The sequence below is a fragment of the Acyrthosiphon pisum genome, chromosome A2 (genome assembly GCF_005508785.2).
Source record: "Acyrthosiphon pisum isolate AL4f chromosome A2, pea_aphid_22Mar2018_4r6ur, whole genome shotgun sequence".
NCBI classification, from domain to species: domain Eukaryota; kingdom Metazoa; phylum Arthropoda; class Insecta; order Hemiptera; family Aphididae; genus Acyrthosiphon; species Acyrthosiphon pisum.
This window is the reverse complement of record NC_042495.1, coordinates 78739936-78765100: the sequence shown is the minus strand read 5'-3', so window position 1 is coordinate 78765100 and position 25165 is coordinate 78739936. Positions and strand designations below refer to the sequence as shown.

At 29.7% G+C, this 25165-nt stretch overlaps 1 protein-coding gene across 1 annotated transcript; it reads right to left on the bottom strand.

The window, feature by feature from the left end:
- On the bottom strand, positions 1-15587 carry LOC100169284 (high-affinity choline transporter 1). The gene is made up of 11 exons (XM_029489776.1): positions 15391-15587; positions 5878-6384; positions 5601-5763; positions 5128-5235; positions 4252-4407; positions 3942-4090; positions 2912-3188; positions 1916-2133; positions 1102-1472; positions 439-566; positions 1-368 (listed from the first exon to the last, which is right to left on the bottom strand). The coding sequence occupies exons 3-11, from the start codon at positions 5758-5760 to the stop codon at positions 181-183; spliced, it is 1755 nt and encodes a 584-aa protein (XP_029345636.1). The 5' UTR covers positions 5761-5763; positions 5878-6384; positions 15391-15587; the 3' UTR covers positions 1-180.
- Positions 15588-25165: the final 9578 nt, after the last annotated feature.

Sequence of the window (25165 nt, the reverse complement as noted above, 5' to 3'; positions counted from 1 at the left end):
TTTTTTTTTCAAAATGTTTTCATACCCAAACGTGTTGAGGTCGGCCCAATGTTTTGAATAAATAGGTAATAGTTTTGTATTAGACTTAAGGGGTTTTGGTTACAATATGTTACGAATAGAGGGCTACTACGATAATTCTCGTGATCCTATCAAAACTGGGCCGCGCGAGATACGACCTACTCAAAACCCGGTGGTCGTCTGTTCGTACCCCTGCTTGTACACCTTTCCCACGACGCTGGCTTTCCTCTGAACCGCGGTAGTCGCTTCGTCGTCATTGATGTCCAGTGCCGGGTTGATTCTGCCATTCCTCTCGTCTTTGCCGACCAGACCGGTGGTCACGGCGGCGCCGTACTGCGCCCCCATCGGTCCTGCAAAGCGACCGGTGCGTAAATAAAATGCGAATCCTTGACAATAAATTTTAGTTTCCCCCAATCTTACCCGACGTAAGCGTGGTCATCTGTTCACCCTCGTGCGGCTCCCCAACTCGTACCGCGTCCTCCGGTATGTTCACCACGCAATGGAACCAGTCGTAGTGCGGTGCCAGCTTACCGTTGATAAACAGCCACCTGCGAACGCGGAATTCGAATGTGATAATGATGTGGTCGCATTAGATGCAATGAACAGAGTAACACACCGATACAGTTTAAAGTACGGAGAATTCATATATAACATTTTGCATTTTTAAATATTTTGGATGTTTTTCATTATTTAGATACGTAATTAAATGTAAATTTAAAGAGTTTTCCTCTCTATCCGTGTTATTTGTCAAAATATTTTACATTTTTATTGATTAGTTATATTAGTTATATATCAGGTTTAAAAATGTTGGTTTTACCGTGGTAAAAATGGGTTTTCAAACTTTTTCTAAATGATTTTTAATACATATTATATGATATATTATTCAATTTTTAAAAATGTTTTGAATGAGGATCTTTTATTATTATCACTAAAGCCCCATATCCCCCCCTGGGTCCATGACTGCCTCCCCCACCATAAATTATGTAGGTATAGCTCTGAGCATGCATATTATTGGGAGTATCAACTTGGGCGATAGAATGACAATAATAGTATAGGTACAACTTTGCACATAGTAATACTCACTTTGTAAACCAAGAGACGAATACTAGCGTAAACAACGAACAGAGCATAGCTGTGGTCCGGAACGGGAACAGTTGTTTTTCACCGTCCCATCCAGGGAAGTGTATCATTGGTCGCAGGCCCAACAGAGGTTCGCCGCCAGCCATTCGTATGTAAAATGCGACTATGTACGCAGCCAATGACCCGTATGTATTGCAATAGTGTTTGAAATGAACTACCATAGTTAACTGTGGGAATAGGATAACGTAAACTAGGTCAGAACACATGGACCACAGGCCGTAAATGGACGGGATAGTAATTGCCATAGTCGTAGCGGAAAAGGCGACGACTACGATGGATAATCGCATGACCCAGACAATCTCCATTTCTGATGCCTAAAACGGTTAAAAAACGTTAGTTTAATATAAACATACATTTACCACATACATATCACGTATTTTAATATTGTATATAAGTATGTATATAACCTATCCACCAGGAAAAAAAGTTTAAGCCGAACTCAAAACGTATAATACGTAAATTGTAATAGGTACCTGGTACCTGGTATTCATATCGACATATTTATATTTATAAATTACCTAAATAAGTAATATTAGTACTTAAGTGACATTCAAAATTTGCTGCAAAAATATGTATTGGTACCTACTAGCCACGTATTCGGTTCAGAATTCGAACGGTATTCATTATATTATTATGTTATTATTGTTGCACAAGAATTCTACATGGAAATACACGATTTAATATATTGTGTAATGTGTAAATCTATGCTTTGAAAATGTAAATGTTTATATTAAAAATAAGTATATGAAAAACTCACGCTTTGTCGTAATAACATTCGATAGATATTTCGCGCAAACATAGAACTGGCTGAAAGAACGCTGGAATCGGCCGAAGACATTATAGCTGCAGAAATCGCGCCCAATGCGAAGAACGCCACCCAATCTGGAGTAAGGTACTGCATAACCATTGGCAACACCATGCTAGTTTCCTTCTGAGTCATTGGCATAGGTCCTTCGTATTTTGTCTGATTCCAATCTGTTACGTGAATCAAAATGTAATGTATGTCTTACTACTTTATATAATATAATTACTAGCCCTCCGGTATAGTTGCACAATATGTCAAAACATTATATTGTATTGATTATTGTTTTTATGTTTTTGTTTATAATGTATTATTATAACGGAAACAAAACGACTGAACAATGTAAAAAGTAATATTCTCTTGTGATATGATATCTCATGTCACTACGACGATAATTAACAAGGAAATATATCTCACGCGTTATCTAAGACTAGGTGTTCGGATGCTGCAATGTGTACAAATTAAATGCTAGGTGCCGAAAGATCGTCTGTTCGAGTTTGTGACTATATTATACGATAAAGATAAATTAGTGCGAAATAGAAGGAACAGATAAAGTTATCTTTTTGAACTAATTGTGTTTTTAGTTAAATGGGTTCTCGGACTTTTCGAACCCTTGAACACCACGAACTTGATGGAATTTGAACTGTTCGAGTTGGTGTAAAATTGAAGATTAATCCAACTCTAGTTTTTAATTAAGTAGGACTTTGCGTTACACTTTGATGATCTTTCAAGTAGATATTTTATACAAAATAAAACATATATATTTATTTATTAGTTTAGATGAGAAGAAACGGTTTAGAGATTAAATCCTATGCAGTCATATCGATTGTCAGCATAAACATTTATCGACACTTCATTTTACTGCACAATCAACTATTCTGATATTTAAATGTTTACTGAATTATAAATACAATGTATATAGTATAATAATCAGTTGTATATTATACACACCTGTAGCCCTTGCTACCATTCCAATAATAACCGGTGGTATTGCCATGATGAAGCATCCAAAAGCAGCGACGAATGAGAGTATCTGAGCTTGTGCAGCAGATTTACTGGATAACACCCTCTGGAAATAGACCTGCCACGGAATTCCACCAAACACCAACAGCAACGCGTAATCTATGTAGCTTAAGAAATCCTTTCCCTTGATCTCACCGATCAAATCCAAACCAGGCTGGTTAAAGTCTACTTTCTTGTTATACCACGCAAACGGCACGCTCAACCACTGTGACAGTAAAAACAATAATATGTATAAGTTAGGTATATTATTATTATATACGTACAATATTTCATATATTATATTTATTATTTATTTTATAAATGTACAGGCTGAAAGCCAATGAAACAAGAATAGGTAGATAATATACCTATGAAGTGAACAAAAAACGTAACTTAATTTCTAATAATTTTAAATTTTAAAACTCAAAAAGTAAAATGAGGGTCTTAGTTCTTCAGTTGCATAAGGCATGTTAAAGGAGACTCGGGAGAGCGTAATAAATAGTTTATAGAGTTATAAGGAATATAGAAACGAAAATTAGTTTACATTGGAAAGCAACGAAGGGGAATCAAGCTCATCCGTGAGAAGTTTTCTTTTAAGTTTAAATTAACAGCTTGTCTTTGATCTGATAGAGAAGATAGATTTAAAGTTATTTAAGTAGCGTACAGGAATGTTGTCGTGAGGAGGGCAGTCAATTTTAAAGATATATGAAACAAAGTACTAAAAACTGTTCTCTATCCATCATTTGAGGGTCACTATAGTGGTCACTAGATGGATCCCAAACGACAGAATCATATTCGATTAATGAGCAAACCAATAAACAAAAAATATTTTTTATGAAGATCGTATTTTAAATTCAGAGCACATTCGTTGGATAAAACCAAGAATTTTGGCGCAATTGTTATATTGAATATAATATTATAAATTGTCGTGGTTTTATGTTAAAATAAAATATTGATATATCGCGATGATGTGTCATACCAGTCCTATGAATATGGCGAACAGTTGAATGACATCCGTGTAAGCGACGCTGGCTAGTCCTCCGAAAATGGTGTAGAAGACTGCAATGCAACAGCTCAAAATAACGCTGGTGGCCTGGTCCAGTTCGATGATCACACTCAACGTAGCCCCTGTATGTTATTTTATTGTATATTTTACTATATTTTTAAATAGATTGATGAGACGATATCGATAAAACATACATACACCTACAATCCTACGACCTACATACAAAACCCATACGAACGTGCGACGTATGGTTTTAAATTGTTAATAATTTTATTATACGTACCCAAAGCGGACAATATCCCGGCAGACCAAAACACTTCGCCGCACAAAGCTGGTAAAAACAGCAGTCCTCCCATACGTTCGCCAAAACAATCTTGAAGCGGATCCAACATGGTAACATACCCTTGTCTGCGCATAGGATCGGCGAAAAATATTCCACCTGATTGTTTTGTTTATAATATTTTATCATCAGTCTAATAATCACCCCATTATATTGTACAGCATATTGGCATTCGAATAACGTGTTTTACCAGACTTTTATAATTTTTAGAATAAAACTGGTAGGTACCTACTAAAATTGTTAGTTTTTTATTCGAATCAAATACCTACATAATATTATACCAACTAAACATAATCAATGATAATACCCACATAAAAACTAATTTCTCCGATTATTCTAAAAACTTTGAAGTCCTATACGATAAACTTGCGTTAGATTATTTTATCGAATTATTTTTTACGAAAATGTATGAACCTATAAAATCGCTTTATAGTATGTGTCACAAAAATAATATGAGTAAATACAAATTATATGGTACTATAATCAGGGCCAGCTTGAAGGCGATTCGAGGTATGCAATGGCACAGGGCCTTATGCATTTGAAAGCCCTGTGACCTGATACAAAAATAAATTATCTAGTCCATGTACATATTTAACTAATGATTCAGATTCGTCGATAGACTTAACATTTTACTGTCTCTGAGCCCCTAAAGTAACACCTACCGGTTAATACCCACTAAACAGGCTCCGATATTCACCATCCAGCCCTGACTTATAAGATTCATAATATATAGTTTCGTGGACAACACGTATGTAATAAATATGGTAATTATTGCAAAAGCACATCATTAAAATACTGCACCTAAAGGGTATAACTTACCGAAGACCAAACTTAGAGCATATCCGAACGGAGCTTGACACCATAGCAGGCCTGACGTGTAAATCGCTTCGGCCGTCCCATTAATATACCCGCCGCCGACCCAAGTTGCTGAAACGTAGGAATTATGCAAATAGCACACGTTAAATCGTCGTATTATGCTCACAGGTATAAATAATAAATATACACTGTACATGCGTCATTTTTTCTATCGCTGATCGGGAATCTCATAATTTATATATCAAATTATATATACCTATGCATCATTATAAAACATTTTTAAAGTGGTTAACATTGGGGTGGCGTATAGAATGGTATATTAATATGTGCGATGTGCCCTTAAAAGTTGAAAAAGAAAAAGTTAAATCGTATAATGCCCGGGCATGATGATATTGCGATAAAAAAAAACGTCCTGCACAGTAAATTGTATATTGTTCAGATATCGGGATTATGCATAACAAGCAAAGCAACCTTACCCGTCATCGTAAATATGCCGACGAAAAGCCCAATATTTCTGCCCGCCAACATAACTTCTTCCTCCGAGTTGCCGGTGTGTTTCTTCTTGCCGGCCCATAGTCCGACCGACAGGATTAGGCAATAGAAGAAAACTATAGATATGACGCCCACGACGTTCATCGTCTGCAATGGTCATAATATATTATGCAACGGTAAAACAATCATAACATCGTATGCGTTTGTCTGTACGTGATTTATTCCACTGTACAAAAAGCGATTGCTCGGTTTAACACTCACGGACGATTTATTGGACGAGTGGTTTTATTGTGTAATCAAATTGCCCTCCAATCGACTGTTTTCGTTTTCGTGTTCAAGTAGTACACTCTCTGGATCAGCTACACTAACACATTTCCGGTAACAATATCACCAACGAATTGCTTTTGTTAGGTATATTTTTTTTCAACACAACAAAAATATATCAATAAAAATGTATATGTAACAAAGTTTAAACAAATATAGGATATGTATATCGAAATACTTTTTTGTTAACAGATTAATAAAGGTAACTCTTATGAAACGGAAAACTTGGCTCGTAGTTACAAAAATAAAAATAAGTGTAAGCCGATTTTAGTTCCCTACAGGGTTTTAGTGCAGTTGTCTGAAAACCACAGTGGACAACAATCGCCCCAACGCAATGACGTTTTCTGCGATGGACTATTGCGTGTTTTGAACCCTAAGCTGCACATCAGTCCGATTGTTTGATTCGATCTTGGAAAGGAACATTTAAAATAGATCCAAACTCCCCTAAACATAAAAATAAAAAACAAATATGTGTTAATATTATATATTATACCTATATGGTTATAATATGTCTATATACTTGATCAACTTTCGAGTTATCTTAAAATAATTAAGTGATTCCGTCGAGTATAAATTTATAACAGTATACACAATTGTATACAATTATTTGTTTCTCTCGGTAAAAGTGAGATTACTTAAACATTTGATATAAAGACATGTTAGTGGTTTGTTGATATATATTCTTTAAAAAAATGATTGAACAATCCTAATTCTAATTTTTCGTAGTTCGGATGTTTTATGAAGAATATATTATTAAATATTTACGTATACAATTATTCGAAGTGACAGAGTTTTCTACGCATTCACAATTTACGCATGTATAATACAACAACAAAAAACATCCCAACAAGTTAACAGCATTTACATTATTTATTTACCAGATGAAATAAATTTATTTTTTATCGGCAAAGAAGTCAAAAAATAAAATAAAATGTACTACGCTACATTAAAAAGGGTATACCTAATGTAATGACTGTATATATAATTCTTATCGGACATAATTTTCCTTTATTATGATTGTGTAGTTTTATTTGCCTAATTGTAATGCAAATTTAACACGATACATGCCCTGACCAACGTATATCAAATGTATTTATAGTTTGAATGTGCAGAAGTACCTACGTTAATTTTTTTTTAATGTAGGTATATGCTTTAATTTCTATTTTCTGGATTATGTATGTAAAAAAAGATTTATTATGATTGCACCTTCTTACACCATGCATGTATTGATATACATTATATGAGTAGTAAGTGAATGCCAATAAATTGTGTGTACTTATTTCCATTAATAAAAACTTTTGATTTCATAATAATAATCAAACTGCATGACAATCAAGACATACTGTTTAAGTCGATCTAATTATGTGAAGATAAATTAAAATTAATCCGAACTTATATTATATTATATAATATTATAATATGTACTTAATGTAATATTTATATTCAATCTTATTTCATATCATACCTATTCTAATATTTGTATTTGATGGTGAGGAGTTAGGACTGTGAAAACTTTATTATTCCATTACACGAGAAACACTGTTACGATCATTGACAAAAGCACTTAAATATATTTTAAAAGAAAAATGACTAAAATAGTAATAGATAAATACAAATATTAAATTCTACAAATCAAATAAATTTGATCAATTTTGAAAACTAGTAATAAAATATGAAAAAAATATTTATACTGATCGTTGGTGTCAAAAATAGGATTTGAATATATTTGAATATATTTATGAAAAATCAAAATTCTGTTTTCCCAAAACATGTTTAGTAATTTTGTAGATATATAACTTTTTTGAGAAGACAATAATCAATATTATGTATGATAATTCAGTGTATACATTTCAATGCAGATTATATAAAAATATTAATATATATATATATATATATATTTGAAACCATAACACTATTGGCGCAGATTAATATCTTTTGAGTAAAATAGGTACCTACTGGTATTTCTTTGATCCACCTAATATACAAAATACAAACGTACGTTTTTTGTTTATTATATATCATTATACTCTCTGAGGACATAACTGTCAAACGACGTATATTGCTAAAAATAAAAACAAAAACAAATTGTTACTTTAAACAGAAAAAATAACAAATGAAAGTAAATTACATTGTAACGGCGAGCGATTTATTAACCGTCACCGAGCGAAAACCACAAATCTTAAGTTAAAATCTCAAACGTAATGGTCTAGTTGTCAGTCTGTGCACTGAATGTGTACACTGAAGTATATATTTTCATAAATCGAATGAAATGATGGCCAAAATGTTGTGACGATAGCAAAAAAAAATATACCGAGTCGACATCGTCCTGGAAACGGCACCGAAAACTTCGTTGCGCTTTAAGGACAATGACGTATCGCAACCACGTAAGTCCGACGCGAATCCGATTAGATTGATCGGACGGGATGATATAGTATTAGAACAATTATTTAGAAGACGTAATTTCAGATAAATGTATTATACTCTGTGATTGAGTTATCTATCTAGTAATATTCGTGGAAAAAAATTACTGTCATGAGGAATTGGTCGTGATACAATTATTGGTGTAGGTGGGTACCCAAACAAGACAAAAATAAATTGCCACCGTCAATCCTAGCTGCAATTATTGTACCGCTGTCCGCGGTGGTTTAGCCCTGTACGTCTACCGACCAATCGAGTCAGCGAACAAATAATATAATTATATTAGTATTTATTTATTTCAGCCATATTAATTAGGTACAATTTTTACCAAAACAAATGTGATTTTTTTAAACAATATCTTATTTTTATTTACATTACCTATACAATATCTATTTTTATATTTTATTTATAACATTTTTATAATTCATAACAATTTGTAAAATTCTAATGACTTATTTTTTTAATGGCAAAGAAACTAAAAAAAGGAACTGTAAAAAAACATTTTTAACCATTACTTTAGTCTAAATAGATCATAGACAAACCTGAGTCTACAGTACCTCAAAAAATCCCGGACCCAACTAGTATAGCAATTTTTAATTCGGGACCAGATTTTTTAACTCTGATGCAGCAATATTTCAACCGCGTGAAGGAAGTCATAGCATAATTTTTTTAATGATTCCTTTGGATCCTATGTCAATATTTCGTTATAACCGTTATAGGTGTTATAAAATTAAACCAAATGAACTACCTTACAATAATTTGGCTGAAATTTATATTTGGGAATAATGACTTTAAATCGTTGACTAATAATTGATTTTGAATAAATGTCGTTAACCGTTACATATTATAATGCAACTCGGGAATATCATCATCATACAATAATATAGTGTTCATATAGGGACTAAATTGAATTATTTCATTAATTTTGTAGGTCAATATAGGTGTTCTAATCCACCTTCTTATGAAGGTATAATAATATATTAATATTGATATAAAATCAAAGTATTCTCAACTTGTCCTCGAATATTTCAGTGAAATAACCAATCACTGAGCTAGGTAGATCTATACTCAATACTCATACCGCTATTTTATTAATATATCTTAAAAACCATAAAATAGTGATAACTCAACTGAAGAAACTATAATAAATTGTACCACAATTGTATCGTTTACTATTTATATTAGTTATACATTAATTTTATATGTAATTTCAAAATCAATTATCAACGAAAACTTTTGTTAAATTATAAAAAAAAAAATTATTTGAATTTCTCAATAAATAAGGATGAAAACAATTATGATAATTTAAAAATCCATTTTTGTGAAAACGAAATGTCGCAGTATATCAATAAATATACCTACAGAGTCTCTATAGTACTTATAACTTATAAGAAATTTAGGTTTAACTTTTGACACAAACATGAAGTACCTAGTCAAGTAGCATTTACGTCTTACATGTCAATAATATTGTAATGCGCATGAGTACATTAACTTTTAGCTTTTAAAAATTATGCGCATAATTTATACATCATTATACCAGGCAATATTTCAATATGGTTTGTTGGTTATGGTGAGAAAGAGTCTGAATGAGAACGACGTTAGACTACTACAACTTCTACAAAAGAAAATCATTAGGTTGTGAGTATGTAAAAATTCCTTAGCAGGATCTACTAAATAAAAATATATGTTATTAGATGTGTTGCTTGCAGTTGAGAGTCTATATAAGAATAGCTATTATATAATATTATATAATAAAAAAAAATGAATATTTTATGGCTATGGAAAAGATAAAGGAGAAAAAGAAACATAGGAAGTTTTTTGTCAGAATCAATTATTATCTACATCCTAAATATTTTAATTCAATGACAATACATATTAAAAAAGCATATTTTACATGACTGGGAATCTTAATCTTAAAATTACAAGTAATAAAAAAATTCAGTTATGGCTATTTGCATTACTAAATTAAGAAATTCACCTGTAATAGAATACAGTACTTATGTAATTTGAATAACTTTCATATAAATTATAACAATGTTATTACTTTTCTTGTAATTTTTTTTTCTATGTTTTACTATTTTAATGTAAGTTTTCATATTTATTTTGTTTTAGAATACCTATAAGATAACTATAATAAATGTATATCTCTATCACCAACACAAACGTTGTCCTTAAACGAGGTAGATAATTTATTGAAATCGATTTGATATCATATCAAACCATGTTATATTTTATCTAATTATTACAATAAAAAAAATAGTTATCATTTATTTTTATAGACGCGCTAACAATAATAATTATTATAAACTATAAGCTCTACTCCAGACAAGTTGCTTATAACAATAACCGGAGTTTATGTAAGGTGACTCGCATTGAAGTAGCTTCCTCTCCCAGACTCTAAAAAATGAATATGATCCGACAAAACGTACAAACTATAATGGTGATATACTAATTAGTGATTACTAATTAATAACTATTACTCAGATATCACGTTTTAAGGGGATGTCGCGCGTCGCTTTGTACCCGCATATATTATTATGTTTTCTCCCTCTTACTAACGCATACCAAAAACTGGGTAAAATGATTATGTTTTTTTAATTATTATTTTTTAACATCAGGCAGTTTCAAGTCACAACTCTTGAATTATGTATTTTTTTCTGAAGTATAAAGTTGTATAATTGTGGAGATATATAAAAATAATTTCAAAATACATTATCCTGCACCTATTATAAAAAAAATTTTGTTATGAACCTAGGTACAATGTTCATTGTTTGTTTGTTTATTTATTTTTTTTTTTGTATTAATGTTATAAAAAATCAGAGAATTGTATTGGGAGTATGGAAAAAATTGCTTCCGCCTGATAGCCTAGAAGGTCCATATATACATATCCCCATTGAATTTGTTTTTTTTCTATTTTTAAGCAGTAAGTGGTTCTTTTTGAATTTAAATTTAGCCTTATAACTTATTTAAGCTTATGATGCGTAAACTATAACTCGTTTCCGCTTTATGATTCCCGAGAATTTCCATGTATTCCCAGGGATTCCAGACAAAGGTATTCTCGGAAATTATCCATCCCTAAAATTCCGCGGGAAATAAGGATAACTCAAGTAGGTATTCATTTTTCTCATTAAATTTTAAATCTTCACTGGCCGCTGTTGCATATTTTTATCGGACATTGTATCACGTCACTATTATAATTTACCGTGGATTAATTGAAACATGGTTGTTAGATGTACCACGAACTTGATTAATTTATGATACATCATACTAAAATGATATCAAACGCAAATAACAGTGGGATTAATTATTAATACCTAATTCACTAATTCAGTAATCGTGGATAAGGTAATGAATATTCAATGCATGACCAGCAAAGGAATGGAAAGGTCTTTGATCTCGCTTTAGAACTAACGAGTTAGTAGCAATTTAAGGATTTCATATAAATTTAAGTAAGGGTCGAACCATGGAATAGTACAGAGCCTCGAGTGAAGAGGAAAGCATATGCTCTGAGGTGTGCCGCATAACCTAACCTAACTTAACCTACTAACAAAAACCAAATGCTTTACAACTAATAGATAATATGTAAATGGTAATTAAAGTTAGGCAGGTCTTTCTTTTATTGAGAACAGACATTTTATATTCAATATTCGGTGTATTCGATTTTGAATTGTTTTTCTACACAGCTTTTATCTATATTATGATCAACGCTGTTCCAATACAGATATTAAGACATTTCACTACAATATTATCCAAAACTGATTTACATTTTAGTTTAAAGTGTTTAAACATAATTTAGGGAAACTTTGGTTTAAATATATCTGAAATTTCCTAGAGATGAAACGTTTTATAACACATGTACGAATATGATTTGAAATATGATTCGATCGGATAATATCTGAACTTTTTTTTATAACCAAATTACAAGCTCCTAATTGGTGTTTGAATGGCATAAAGCGGTCAATCGATGATTATAGCATGGTTATAGTTACTATAGATACTATAGTATATATTAGGTATAAAGCCGTAGTTTAAATTAAAACGATTCCATGTATGTGCATGTTCTTAAATCTAAACATTTACTGTTGATTTTCTTAAAAAAAATGTTTATATGGTTATTATATTACAAGCAAATAAATTTAAAATTAACAATGATTACATTTAAATTATTTACGTTAATAGCCACCCATTATTGTTTGGAAAAAAAAAACAATTTATAATATTCAGTTCAACACAAATTATCCATACAAATAAATATAATACATATCTGTACGTTGCTAAAATACAGTTGAAATGTTTGTGAATGAAAATGTGTAGTAATATTTTACGGCATTAAATATGCATCAGAATCGATAATGCGGGAACAGTAATATATTTTTTAATAATAACCCTTATTTTTTAACAAATATGGCCCGCATATACGTTATAGTACCAATGGTATAAACGTATACTTAACATCATTACTTCTTATATACTTTTTAAATATTAGCTATAGTGTGCTCGTGTTGTATAATTTGAATTATATTCTAAGAAAATTGATTATAATTAACAACTGTATGGAACAACAAACTTTTAGATCTCAGGCATTACACGCACACTCAATTCGTTCAGTAATTTATTAATGGCATGTTAATTTGTTAGGTACAGAATTATAAAACACATATGAACTCCAATGACGAATTACCATTTATCATTATCAATCTTCATTTCTTACCCTAAGTATAAATATATTACATTTATTAGCATTAACAATTAATGAAACTGTCTTGTCTCTATACCATATTATTATTTTATTCATTATAATACAGTAATTGAACGATTAAGCATTTTATGGCAATACATTCTTACAACTTATCATAAACTTACTTAAATAAATGCGGTACGTGGGATAATCGGATTAGTAGCTAGTAAGGGAACTTATTTTTCTATTTTGAAATTATAGTTTATAGTGTATTAAATATTAAAATTTTCCGCATTCGATTTTATTCGAACTATTAGGTATTTACTTCATTTTTAAAAGCATTTATAATTCTCTGGAAGAATTGAATTCGAAACCAATTTAAATAGAATATTAACATTGTTCTGAACATCTTCATTCGTACGAAAATAAATTGACTTAATTACAGTAGATTCTATTTTATTCATAAAAATTGTTTAATTTAAGACTATATTTAATTAAACCAGTACGTAAATCTCACAAGTATAAAAATTATCTGCTTCGGTATAAACAGTGTCAATAGACATTAATGAAATGATTAACGATTTAGGGTGTATCGATACAATTCAAGTTAATGTTCTATTCTACCTATTGCCAATATAAAAATATTCTTATATTTATTTAGAATAAAGAATATTATAAATATTGGTATTTAGTACATAATAGATAAATAATAATACATATAATCACATATTATACATATATTTTTGTACGAACTTGCAGGATTCATTGTTGATATTATAATATAATTAAATATATGATAGGTATATTGTGTACCCTTAACACTAAAATGTATCAATCAATTATAGATAACGTTTGGATTTAAATAATTCAAATTTTGCTCTTAACATCTTTTAAATTAACAACATTGAATAACTATAGGGTCATCGTTGTTACTCAATATTGTTTTCAATCGTTTTATGATTGGATCGCTTGATGTACATATTTATAAAAAAAAAAATTATCTGTTAATTATACGCCACTTCATTTCGAATTGAACCAGTTGAAATTCCATTTGTCGATAGTTGTATACAATATTACAATATACATTATGTTGTTTGTGGTGAGTTATTTTATGACGCATAGCTTAAAACGTATGTCTAATATTATGACGTGTTTAATGTCAAAAGGATTAAGGAGAGGGCAGGGGCCCATCTCTTTCTACGAAATGTGAATTATAAAAAATAAAAATAAAAATATCCCGAAATTTACTAAATGTCAAATAATATCAAATAAATTTATAAAATAATAATGTTCAAGTTTAAAATTAATGAAAATAATTGTAGTTGTTAACAATAGAGTTCAGTATAGTACCTACATGGTATTACCACATGTAGTTATTAAATTATATTTAATAGGTAGGTAGGTAATTAGTAATATTAACATAATATTTAACTATGAAATTAATATTAGGTGTTTTTGATATACTCGAGTGAGTTAACATAATTGTATGTTACCTAGTTTCTAACGCTTAAAATATAATTTTTTTGCTGCAGTAGTTGTGATGACCAAAGTATATTTATTTAAATAATTTATTATTGTGTGTAATATAATAATATTAAATAATGATATTGTTATTCTAAGTTTTTCTTTTTCATCATTATTTTAAATCATAAATAGTTAATTATTTAAGTGAGAACGGTTGAAGTTTGAGTGTTGAAAAGGACCCACTAAGTGTCTAATGCAACGGGGCCCAATGAATCAATTTTATTCCGGCTCGTTGAAAATAATTCCATAATATATAATATTAATTTCTATTCCACAACTTCGTCCTCGAATCAAGTGTCTGGAGAAGACAAGTGTATAACTGTGAAATTACCGACACGCGTTCGCATCATTGTTTTTTGAACTTCGGACGTTCGACGAGTGAGTTTAAAAAACTTATCCTTTTTACCGCTAAGGTGCACTTAGAGTATAATATTATTACAGATTGTGGACGGGATTGTGTGTACCTATATACATGTAAGCACATAGCGCCAGGCCTGTATCCATATTGTCGTATATACATAGTTGGTACCTATAGACGCCTATAAACAAAACGAAAAACCAAAAGATTTTAAAGGACCTAAGTCGTCCAGTATACAGCCGACTGAAGTGCCCGTCGATTTAACCCGATAGGTCGAAGATGAATTGTTTATAAAAGCGTACGCAGTTAGGTGTGTACAATAAGTAATAATAATAATATACCATGGTAATATGCGCCTATATAATATTATAATATCAAAGTCACACGCACACGCGCACGCGCGTACACTCTTTTACACAAATAAATAATAACGCGGGGAGGATAAAGGTAAATATCGGACGTTCGGACTTACCTCTATGACGATATGTTTCGAGCGCCGCACACGAATATGGGGCGATTGATGTTATTCTCTCTCTTTTTTAAAAAAAAAAAAAAAATTTATTTTTTATTTTTTATCACTGTGCGGTCGCCATGCTTGCTAATTACTAACGCCACGGAGCTAGGCAGACTGGTACGACGGTCCCGACGACGGCCGAACTCGTCACATATTGATCGGCCGCGTCGCAGGGTCCTCCGAAGGGCTGAGTGCGCGCGCGCAGCTCACACACAAGCACGCCCGCGGGCACGGACACGCAGGCACGCGCACACAGGCACGGGCGAAAGCGCGCCATTGGCGTTCGTTCGGTTTCGAAACGTATATGATATTATTGTACCAATATAATATGAGTTCGCATGCGGCACACGGACAACGCGGGTGAGGGGTGTCTATTTTTTTTTATCATAGCCGCCGCCTGCACGACCGTTTTATAAGGGGTGGCAAATACGTCATAAAAACCCGCTCCTTTTTTTCGAAACTTCGGGCGGCGGCAGTCACCTGCTGCAGCAGGTACCTATAGTCGACGGTGTGCGGAGCTTCGCGGCGACGTGGGCCGCTGTGGTTGTTTCGGGACGAGCCCGGATAGGAGAAGACTCCTTGCCGTCTCCGCGGCACGACATTATTATAAAATATTATTATATTATATTATAAATCATTGCGTATGGTACTGTATAGGTACATACCTCAGTGAATTGATTTAAAATATGACCTAGTCCGTATGCGTAAGGTGCATGGTGGTAATACCGAACCGAAATACTACCTTAAAAAAAACATACCATCAACCGGTTGGCTCTATTTTGGGTTACACTAAAACTATAGTATCAAATTTAGTTTAGATATACGATATGCTATATAATATATATGTTATATAAATGTAAATAAATGTTTAAATGCTATAAATGTTATATATATATGTTACGATATGTTATCCTGATAACTTATAAACGGAAACTACAAGTACCACTGTACCAGACCCTTGGGATAATAGCGGACAAGAAAATTATAATATAAATCAAACAGAAATAATAAATAGTTTTCTAACAGCAATAGACAAATTTTAGAAGAGACAATTCTTATTTCTTATAATCCCAAATGTTATCTAAATACGTGTGAACATAAATTAATATTTTATCATTTGTCACGGCAGGTACAATGAGTAGACCAACCCATTTATATAGGTACCTACTTTATTATTGGTACTTATAATAGGGATCTCCTACAATAATATATTATACGCAAACATAAACATTAAACATTCTACGTATTATAACTATGTCGGTATCTCGTATAACAAATTATGGTCAGTGAAAACTGAAAACGTAAGCATTTCATGCCATTACCTTTAAGCATCGACATTTTCATCCAATCTCAAGATAAACCTGGTTTCCGCACCATTCATGGTCATTCCGCAATCCGCAGTCTAAGCTCGATTCGAGTATACGGTTATATAATCAGTGCACGACGATGGTGCCTAATGTGGTACCATAGCTAGCCACCTAGGTAATAACAATAAAAACGTAAATGGGTTTTGTAGTTATTGCGAATAGTGGTTTTATGCTGTTATTTTTTTAATAATGAGTTTACATTAAATGCTTTGTAAAGTTTGAATTCATCACAAAACAGTAATGAAAAAAGTTTAATTAAAAACAAAATTAATAATTTAGGGGTTATTTGGGGATCTTTCAAATTGTACCTACCTGATTGTAAATCACCTAAAAACTATTAAAGTTAGATCATTCCATTTAATTACAAATATCTGTATCTTACTTTATTTTATAAGTAAATCATAATATTTAAATTTTACTTTAATTGTTTCATGCTTAATTTTAAATTTTAAAGTTTGCCCCAAGTTACACAACGTTAGTTGAACTTTGGGAAAATACTTAAATGAAAATCCGTGTTTACTCTCCGAAGGACTAACTAATACATAATAATTATGGTTTGATCCTTGTATTTCACTTATTCAACATCTGTTAAACGTAGATAAGTTATCACTAATCAGTGTACCTACATTAAAAATTACATAAGAATTAACACGGGTGGGGGGGGTGTATTAGTATATTTGATACTGATACAGATCCTCCTCCCTTAAATGTTAAGTATTAGATTGGTGCCGTGACTTGTTAGGAAACTAAGAGGGAAAAAATAATATTATAAATTTATGTTATATTATATGATATAGTTAGATAACCATACAATTCCCAGTACCACTAATGGGTGACTTCTTGTTTCCATTTTCGTGTATTTTTATTCTGTCAACACATACACTTATTGTGCTAAATATTACAGATTGTGCATATCTTAATAATAAAAAAAAAATTATTAGATCATAAAAGCACATAATATGTATTTTTTGAATAATTGGTAAATCATTTTTAACCGTGATATTTTTCCATATTTTATTTTTATTTTTCTAAGACTTGACATTCAAATCGTTATCGTTTAACTAGGAATTTCTTAGTACAACTTAACTTACAGTTAAGACTGAATGTGATTAATCGTAAACATCCTATAACAACCACAAATGTTTTACGTTTATGTAGTCAATGAGTCATTCCGATTTACCAACTAATTAAAATATTATGATATTATTGTATCAATACTCAAAAATTATTTTAATATTCCATACTAATATCTATATTGACTACTGAGAGAACATTTTGATGTCATAAGGCTCAAAAATAAAGAAAAATTATATATAGGTACTTTTATATGTGACAATTATATTTTTTTTAAATTAATGTATACTGTCAAAAAATGTTTATCGATATTTAATGTATATAATAATTAGGGCTCGGATTTATATGTAAATACATATTTTCTCTGCGAAATGATAAACTAATTTCGGCAAGTGATAAATTTGTTTCAAAAGATTTTTGATAAAACGAGCTACAGTGGCGCCGAACCTATAACCCAAGAGGGGCGACCGCCCACCCCCTTTTTTCGGTGGGTGGGGTCGTGGGGGTCCGTGGGTACCCCAGCAAACTACTTATGAATTATGTTCCTAATAAACTATTAATGTATACATATGCAGCACTGAAGCAAGCGTAAATGGAGGTGGTGGTCCGTATAACTTTTTAGTTGCCCCCCCTTTTAAAATATAGTTCGGCGCCACTGACGAGCTATATTTGATTTTACATATTTTTACATATTTTGTCATAAATACATGTTTTTACATATTTCACAATTATTCAATTTTTTCTCACATATTTATAAATATGTCTATAGACAATTATACTGTTTTAATGTCTTTTCTTCAGAGTTAGAATAATTGAAAGGTTATATATTATATCGACGATTTTTCGGATTCGAAAATTTAAAAGTGCACGTTAGTCGTTAATTATCAAGATAATTAGAAAACTATAGATAAATATGCATTTTTTTATCACATTTTATTTTATTGATAATTATTATTAAGATTTTACGACAATATCGGCGATCTTTTGGATTCAGAAATTTAAAAATGAATGTTAATAATTGTTTGTAATCAATATAATATTAGATAAATATACATTTTTTATTACATTTTGTTATATTATTATTTTTTTTTTTTGATAATACATATTTATGTACATATTTTTATTGTATAAATACATACTTTGATTATATAAATACATATAAATCCGAGCCCTACTTATTAGCATTTGATATACAAGGTATACCTACTTTAAAAAATACTTAAGCACTTTTTGTGCTATTTATAGATACTTGACTTCTTTAGTTTTCCTTCAAATTAAGTATGATCACTTTTTTTTATTTTAGATAAAAAAAACTAACTTGCTCTCACCACATTTAAAATTACCTTAAATACATGATCACAATGTTTGTTAAAAAGTTCTGACTTTTATAGCTAAAGCTTGATTCCTCATGAAGATTTTTCATGAATAGTTAATACTGAAACCAAAAAATCTTAAAAATATATAAGAACAATTTTTTTTATATAGACACTTGAAGTTTACATTTTAACATAACTAGATATATTTATAAAGATTTAAGTTGTTTGGTTGTAACTCTAAAATATTATTCGTAGCTTCTTGTAACTTTTACATATTATATAATTACATTCTACTGTACACAATGTTATTTCAAAAAATGTAGATTAATTTTAAGCTATTTACACCGTTCTATGTCCTATGGTACCTAAGTCTTTATATTGACTTTAAGTTAATAACAATAAAATATGATATAAATATTAATTACTAGCTGATCCAATGTACTTCGTTGCCCGTTAAATGTACCAACTCTTTATGACTCAAACTTTGTTCAATTCGTTATTTAATATTTAGTGTATGGTGTTCAAAACTTATCTTAACTTTTCCGTTGGCTGGAATAAAAATTCTGATTCGCAGCAGTATATTATCAGGTAGGCAATCTACCTACGGTAGATCGCGAGCCCCGTGCTGTTTGTACGTAAGTATATGATTTAACTCTAGAGTATCAAAGACCAAAGTTATACCAAGTTTATCGTTTTTACTTAATTCCACCAACGGCGAATTAATATAATCAATTAATACAAAATACTGACCCAACCGTACTAAAACCTAATGAATAAAAAAAAAACAAATTTAACCCTTTTTAAATTAGCCTATCTTCTACCCAGAGGTCTAATCTACACACAAACATTCATTTTTATACATTTAAAAAGAAGAATGGGCTGAGAGAATGGTCAAACGACTAATATTGGCCGCGTCTCCTTCAGTAGCGATGGCGTTACGCAAGTGGGTGTACTCGTCTGATCGTAACTTCAACTGATTGAAACGAATGAGATTGAGACGCTCCATTAATATTCAAATTAAAAAAAAATAATAATAAATAAATATTATTCTTAACTCCTATAACACAAAGCAACCATTAATAAACAAAAATTTCTATCGTAAATCTCAAAATTCCTGATTTAGCACATACCGAAAGTGATCAACTCCCTTTTTAAATTAGCCTATGACACTCACAAAGAACGTGTCTTTCTATTAGTGAAAGAATTTTCAAAATCGGTTCAGTAGTTCCAGAGATTACTTTTGACAACGGTAACTAACGACTCCTCTTTAAATAATAGTATATAGATATATTTATAGATACATTTTAATAATTATAATTGACAATATAATTAAGGTTTTATTTTAATCAAAATTTAATTCAACTCACAGTATTACTAATATAAAAAGAAATTAATATAATAGCAATAAATATTACTTATAAGGAATATAATATTTAGAAAAGCACTCTCGAAAACGATTTGCGAGACAATTAAAATGAGTTTCTTAATGCGGCGGATTTTTTGCATCATTTATCACCACCATACGTCACGGAAATTTTATTTATCCTTCACTATTTTCTATCCTGTTAAAAATATAATAGAAGCGACGCTGTGACATTTGGGAGAATACCTACGCAAAATAACGATACAGAATAAAACGAAATAAATTATTCTCGAACGCATCATCACAGAACCGAATCATACATAATCGTCACAATGATATAATATTATTTATTTGTATACCTAATTAAACGGGCGGACGTACCCAATTACAAGTATAGACATATTATATATTATGTCTAATATTTACAATAATATTTTGTTATTACAGCGACAGTTAATATTACATAATATAATGATAATAATAATAATAATATACAAAGCAATAAATAGTAATATAATCAATAAAAATATTGGTTTAACTGTTTAAGTTAATATTTATATGTGATTTGAAAATGTTTATAATCAAAATAATTGACTAAAAGAAAATTATTAAAAATATAATATAACAATGAAAACTTAACTTAATATACGTATGACATTGATATGAATGTAGTCCATAAAACAAAAATAATAAGTACGTATGTAAGTTTAAGCAATTATATATTATATGAATTATAGTAAATTAGTTTTTAAAGAGATCTTACACACTTGAAATCTCTGAGAAAATAGCACTTACCTATTTCAAGAAGTAGGTGTAGGTATATATATTATGACATACATCATATGGCGTATACGGTTAGGCAGTAAGCAATAAACATCATAATACAATAATATGAGATACTTGATATAGGATAGTCTTTAATTTTTATGAACTCCGGAATAATACCTTCGGTATTATACTTTTAAATATCAATAAAATTGTGTACCATATAAGTTAAGATTTCCCAAACTTATTTTTTACAAATGAGTACTATTTGTAGTTATACGGAGTTATTATTAGTCTTACCATCAATATATAAACTTACCTATTATTATTTTATTAATAATAAATTACACAACTGTCAACTACACAAGTAAGACTTTTCAAAATTAAATATTCAGTAATTATATTTTATGGTTTGAATAACAAATAGTTGAAGAAACTTTTTTTCCTTAACGAATACTTAATAATATTCAATTCAAATTGTTTCCCTTGAATACTAAGTAATGGTAATAATAATTTCAAGAGAATCATAATTTTCATCGTAGATATTCAAATAAGAAACTGTAGTAGGTATACTTACAGTAAAAGTAGGTAAGTATATTTATTTTTTACGGCAATATACATACACATATATACTTCGTCAATATTTATATTATAATAAAAAATATGATTTTCATAACTGTAAAAAAAAAATTCTCACTAGGAGAACTTTAGGTACTTACTATGGAAAGTAAGCTAAATATGAATGATAAAATATTAATGAAATAGGTTTTTAACAAAATGCAATAAGTACTAAAACTGTATTGACCTTTAGTTTTTATAACATATTTTATTACTTGTCTTGTTGGAAGGAGTGTAACGATAAATTTGAATAACAAACTTTTACAAATAAAAATGGAAGATGGAAGTATAGAACATTAAATTGAAAATTTAAAAATTTAAAAAAAAATTGAAGCAATTTGAGAGTTAAACTTAAATCAAAGATTTCCTATACCTTTTTCGTTGAATTATAATATGGATAGTCATAACAATTGTCTTTATAGTTTATATAAAATGTTTGTTGACTGCTGTTACGGTTTAAATTAATATAATCAAACCAGAATATTGTATTGGCTGCACGCGATAGGTAAATACTAAAATACCTACCTAATGAATAATAACCATTATAATAACAGTTTACAGGGAAAATTGAATTATTTACAATTTTTGTTGATATTATTTTTTTTTGTATAGAAGTCGTAATAGGTTCTAAGTACAATTTCGTAATTTGAACAGATAAATTATTTGTAATTATTATGCATGTAAAGGTCCTATCACCTATGATATTATAATAGGATTGTTGTCTTTCCTACATCGTGAAAGCTTATACTTACAGCGCGATCTATGCCATAATTATAATAAATTTCACTAGATACATATTATTTAGCTGTTCAAAAGGGAAACTTCACAATCGAAACAATATAATATATAATTACTATTTACTTACTTTGTTATTTGGCCTACAATGGGCATTTTAGTTGTATCTACATTGTACACTGCCTATTTACAATTCACCCATTGTATATTATAATGAATAAATATTCTAATAACTAATAATTAATAAAATTCCACACAGCAACATAGATGTTCTGAGTTTTTAATCGAGAGAACTGTTAGATTAATATGCCCCTAGATTAGCCTGGTAGCACAACGACTTAATTTAATTTACATTTCAATTACTAAAAATAATGATATTATGTCGTCATCGTATGTCATATGCATAAATAAATAAATAACAGCGAAAAATTATTTTGTATTTTTAAAAATTGTAAAAACACATTTAAAAATAAATTTCAAATTTCAAATAATTTCCTTTAGGTTTTAAATTATATTTATTATGTAAATTACTATTATTGTGAATAATTATTTTCGATGAATTAAAGCAACTATGTTTGCTGTAAAATAAATAATACTTACATCACTTTAATTTATAAATATAATAAGTAAGACGTAAATAGTTATAAGTTAATAAGTTATAGGTACATATTATAACAATAAATCACAAAATAATACTTGGAAAATGTAGACACATATACTAACAATATAATACTCTCTGAGTAAACAATAATAATAATTAATTATGTAATCGGACCAACATATAGATGAATAACAGAAAAGAAATTAAAAAAAAAATTTGATAACATTTTGAGAACTTACGTAAAACAAAATATCAGTAAATTTGACAATACAACGGTAAAAATGGTAAAATAGAATCTAAGGTTAAATAATAAAGTACCTATCTTAGGTCCATCTTTTTTTATTAGTAAATACGAATGTTGTTTTCTTGACAAATTGTGTTCTTTCTAATAATAACAATAAAGAACTAAAAATGAATCTATTGTTCTATATCAGTACATATTAATATTATGAATATTTAACTATAAATAATAAAACTAATAAATAATTTAAATTAAATTATCAAAATATATACGGTGTCTAGAAAATATAATTAGTAGGCGTTTTTGATTGCATTTGATTAGAAAGACCACACAACATTTTTTTACCATTTGAAGACCATTTGAATTTACAGCATTCACATCTTTAATTTTTTTTATATTTCAAAGTACAAAAATTAAAGGAAAAGATATATAATTTTCTAAAATACCATATAACCGAAAAATGTCCAACACTATAGTAAGAAATATTAAGAAGTTATTGAATGATTCAAATTGTTGATCTGTGTCATTTATTTCATTAATTATCTTCGTATTCTGAATTAACAACTTTTCAACTTAACGACTAATTTTTGTAATTATTGTCTTAAATTTCAAAACAATATATACCTACTTATTAAGTATTAATACATAGCCCATAGGTACCAATTATTAACACCAAATCACTGCCTGTCGGCTAAAATGTTTGCAGGTGACGCCGCAATTTATTATGTACTCAAAGCAAAATCCTAGAATTGCCAATAAAAGATCTACAAAATTTGCTTGACGAATTATCCTTGTATGTTCTTCCACTCAAGATGGAAACTTATTCTAAATCCCGCCAAAAGTGTGTCCAAGATTTATGAACCTTAATAATATACGTAAATTTGGCCTTATTTCATATTAGCAACCAAGAAATCCAATGAAACAGTTAAAAAATACTTACGGTTACTCCTATACAAAAAACTAGCTTGGAAAATTTAAATAAATTAAAAAAAACTAAGCTATAGGATACACAAAGATAAAAACCCTATACCCCTACTAAACTATTTAAACCAAACCACAAACTAGGTAACACAGTGCTTATACATTTTTGATACAAACAAAAACAAAAGCATAGGTACGTCATTTCAAAACCAATAGGTATCTCTCATCAGAGTATGTACTCAAAAAAATGCGTATTTTCAATGAAAATCAATAAACTGAAAAAAAAGTGCTTATATAATTTAAATTCAGTGAACTAACGTCAATAGGTTTACTGCGTCAAGGACGTCGTATAAGTATAGGTAAGAGGTAGATACCTACTTTAAAAATGATAATCAAAATTGCAATCTTTTTTTAAACATTATCATCTGATAACGATGAATGACAAAAGCACTTATTATATGTATAATATTATATTCAGCTAAAAAGTTTCATAACCCTTCTTATTTTTTAGTTTTGGACATTTTATTTCGTACTTTTCTTATTAAAAATTTCTATAATACCTACTTTTCTTACAGTTGCATTAATTTGGATTCTTTATTAGATTGCTAAAGACTAAAGTAAATGGTAATACCTAATGGTATTTTATTCTTGTTATAATAATATTGGAAATCTGTGATTAGCTCAGATTAAAAGTATGCCTAAGTTAGGTACAAACCTATATATCGTCGTTAG

Excerpts from the sequence above, each read along its gene's own strand:
- LOC100169284 (XM_029489776.1), bottom strand. The coding sequence starts at position 5,760 with ATGAACGTCGTGGGCGTCATATCTATAGTTTTCTTCTATTGCCTAATC. Across the intron at positions 1,473-1,915 it reads GAATGTTATTACGACAAAGC|GCATCAGAAATGGAGATTGT; the intron begins GTGAGTTTTTCA and ends TAACCGTTTTAG. Across the intron at positions 567-1,101 it reads TTCGTCTCTTGGTTTACAAA|GTGGCTGTTTATCAACGGTA; the intron begins GTGAGTATTACT and ends CCGCGTTCGCAG.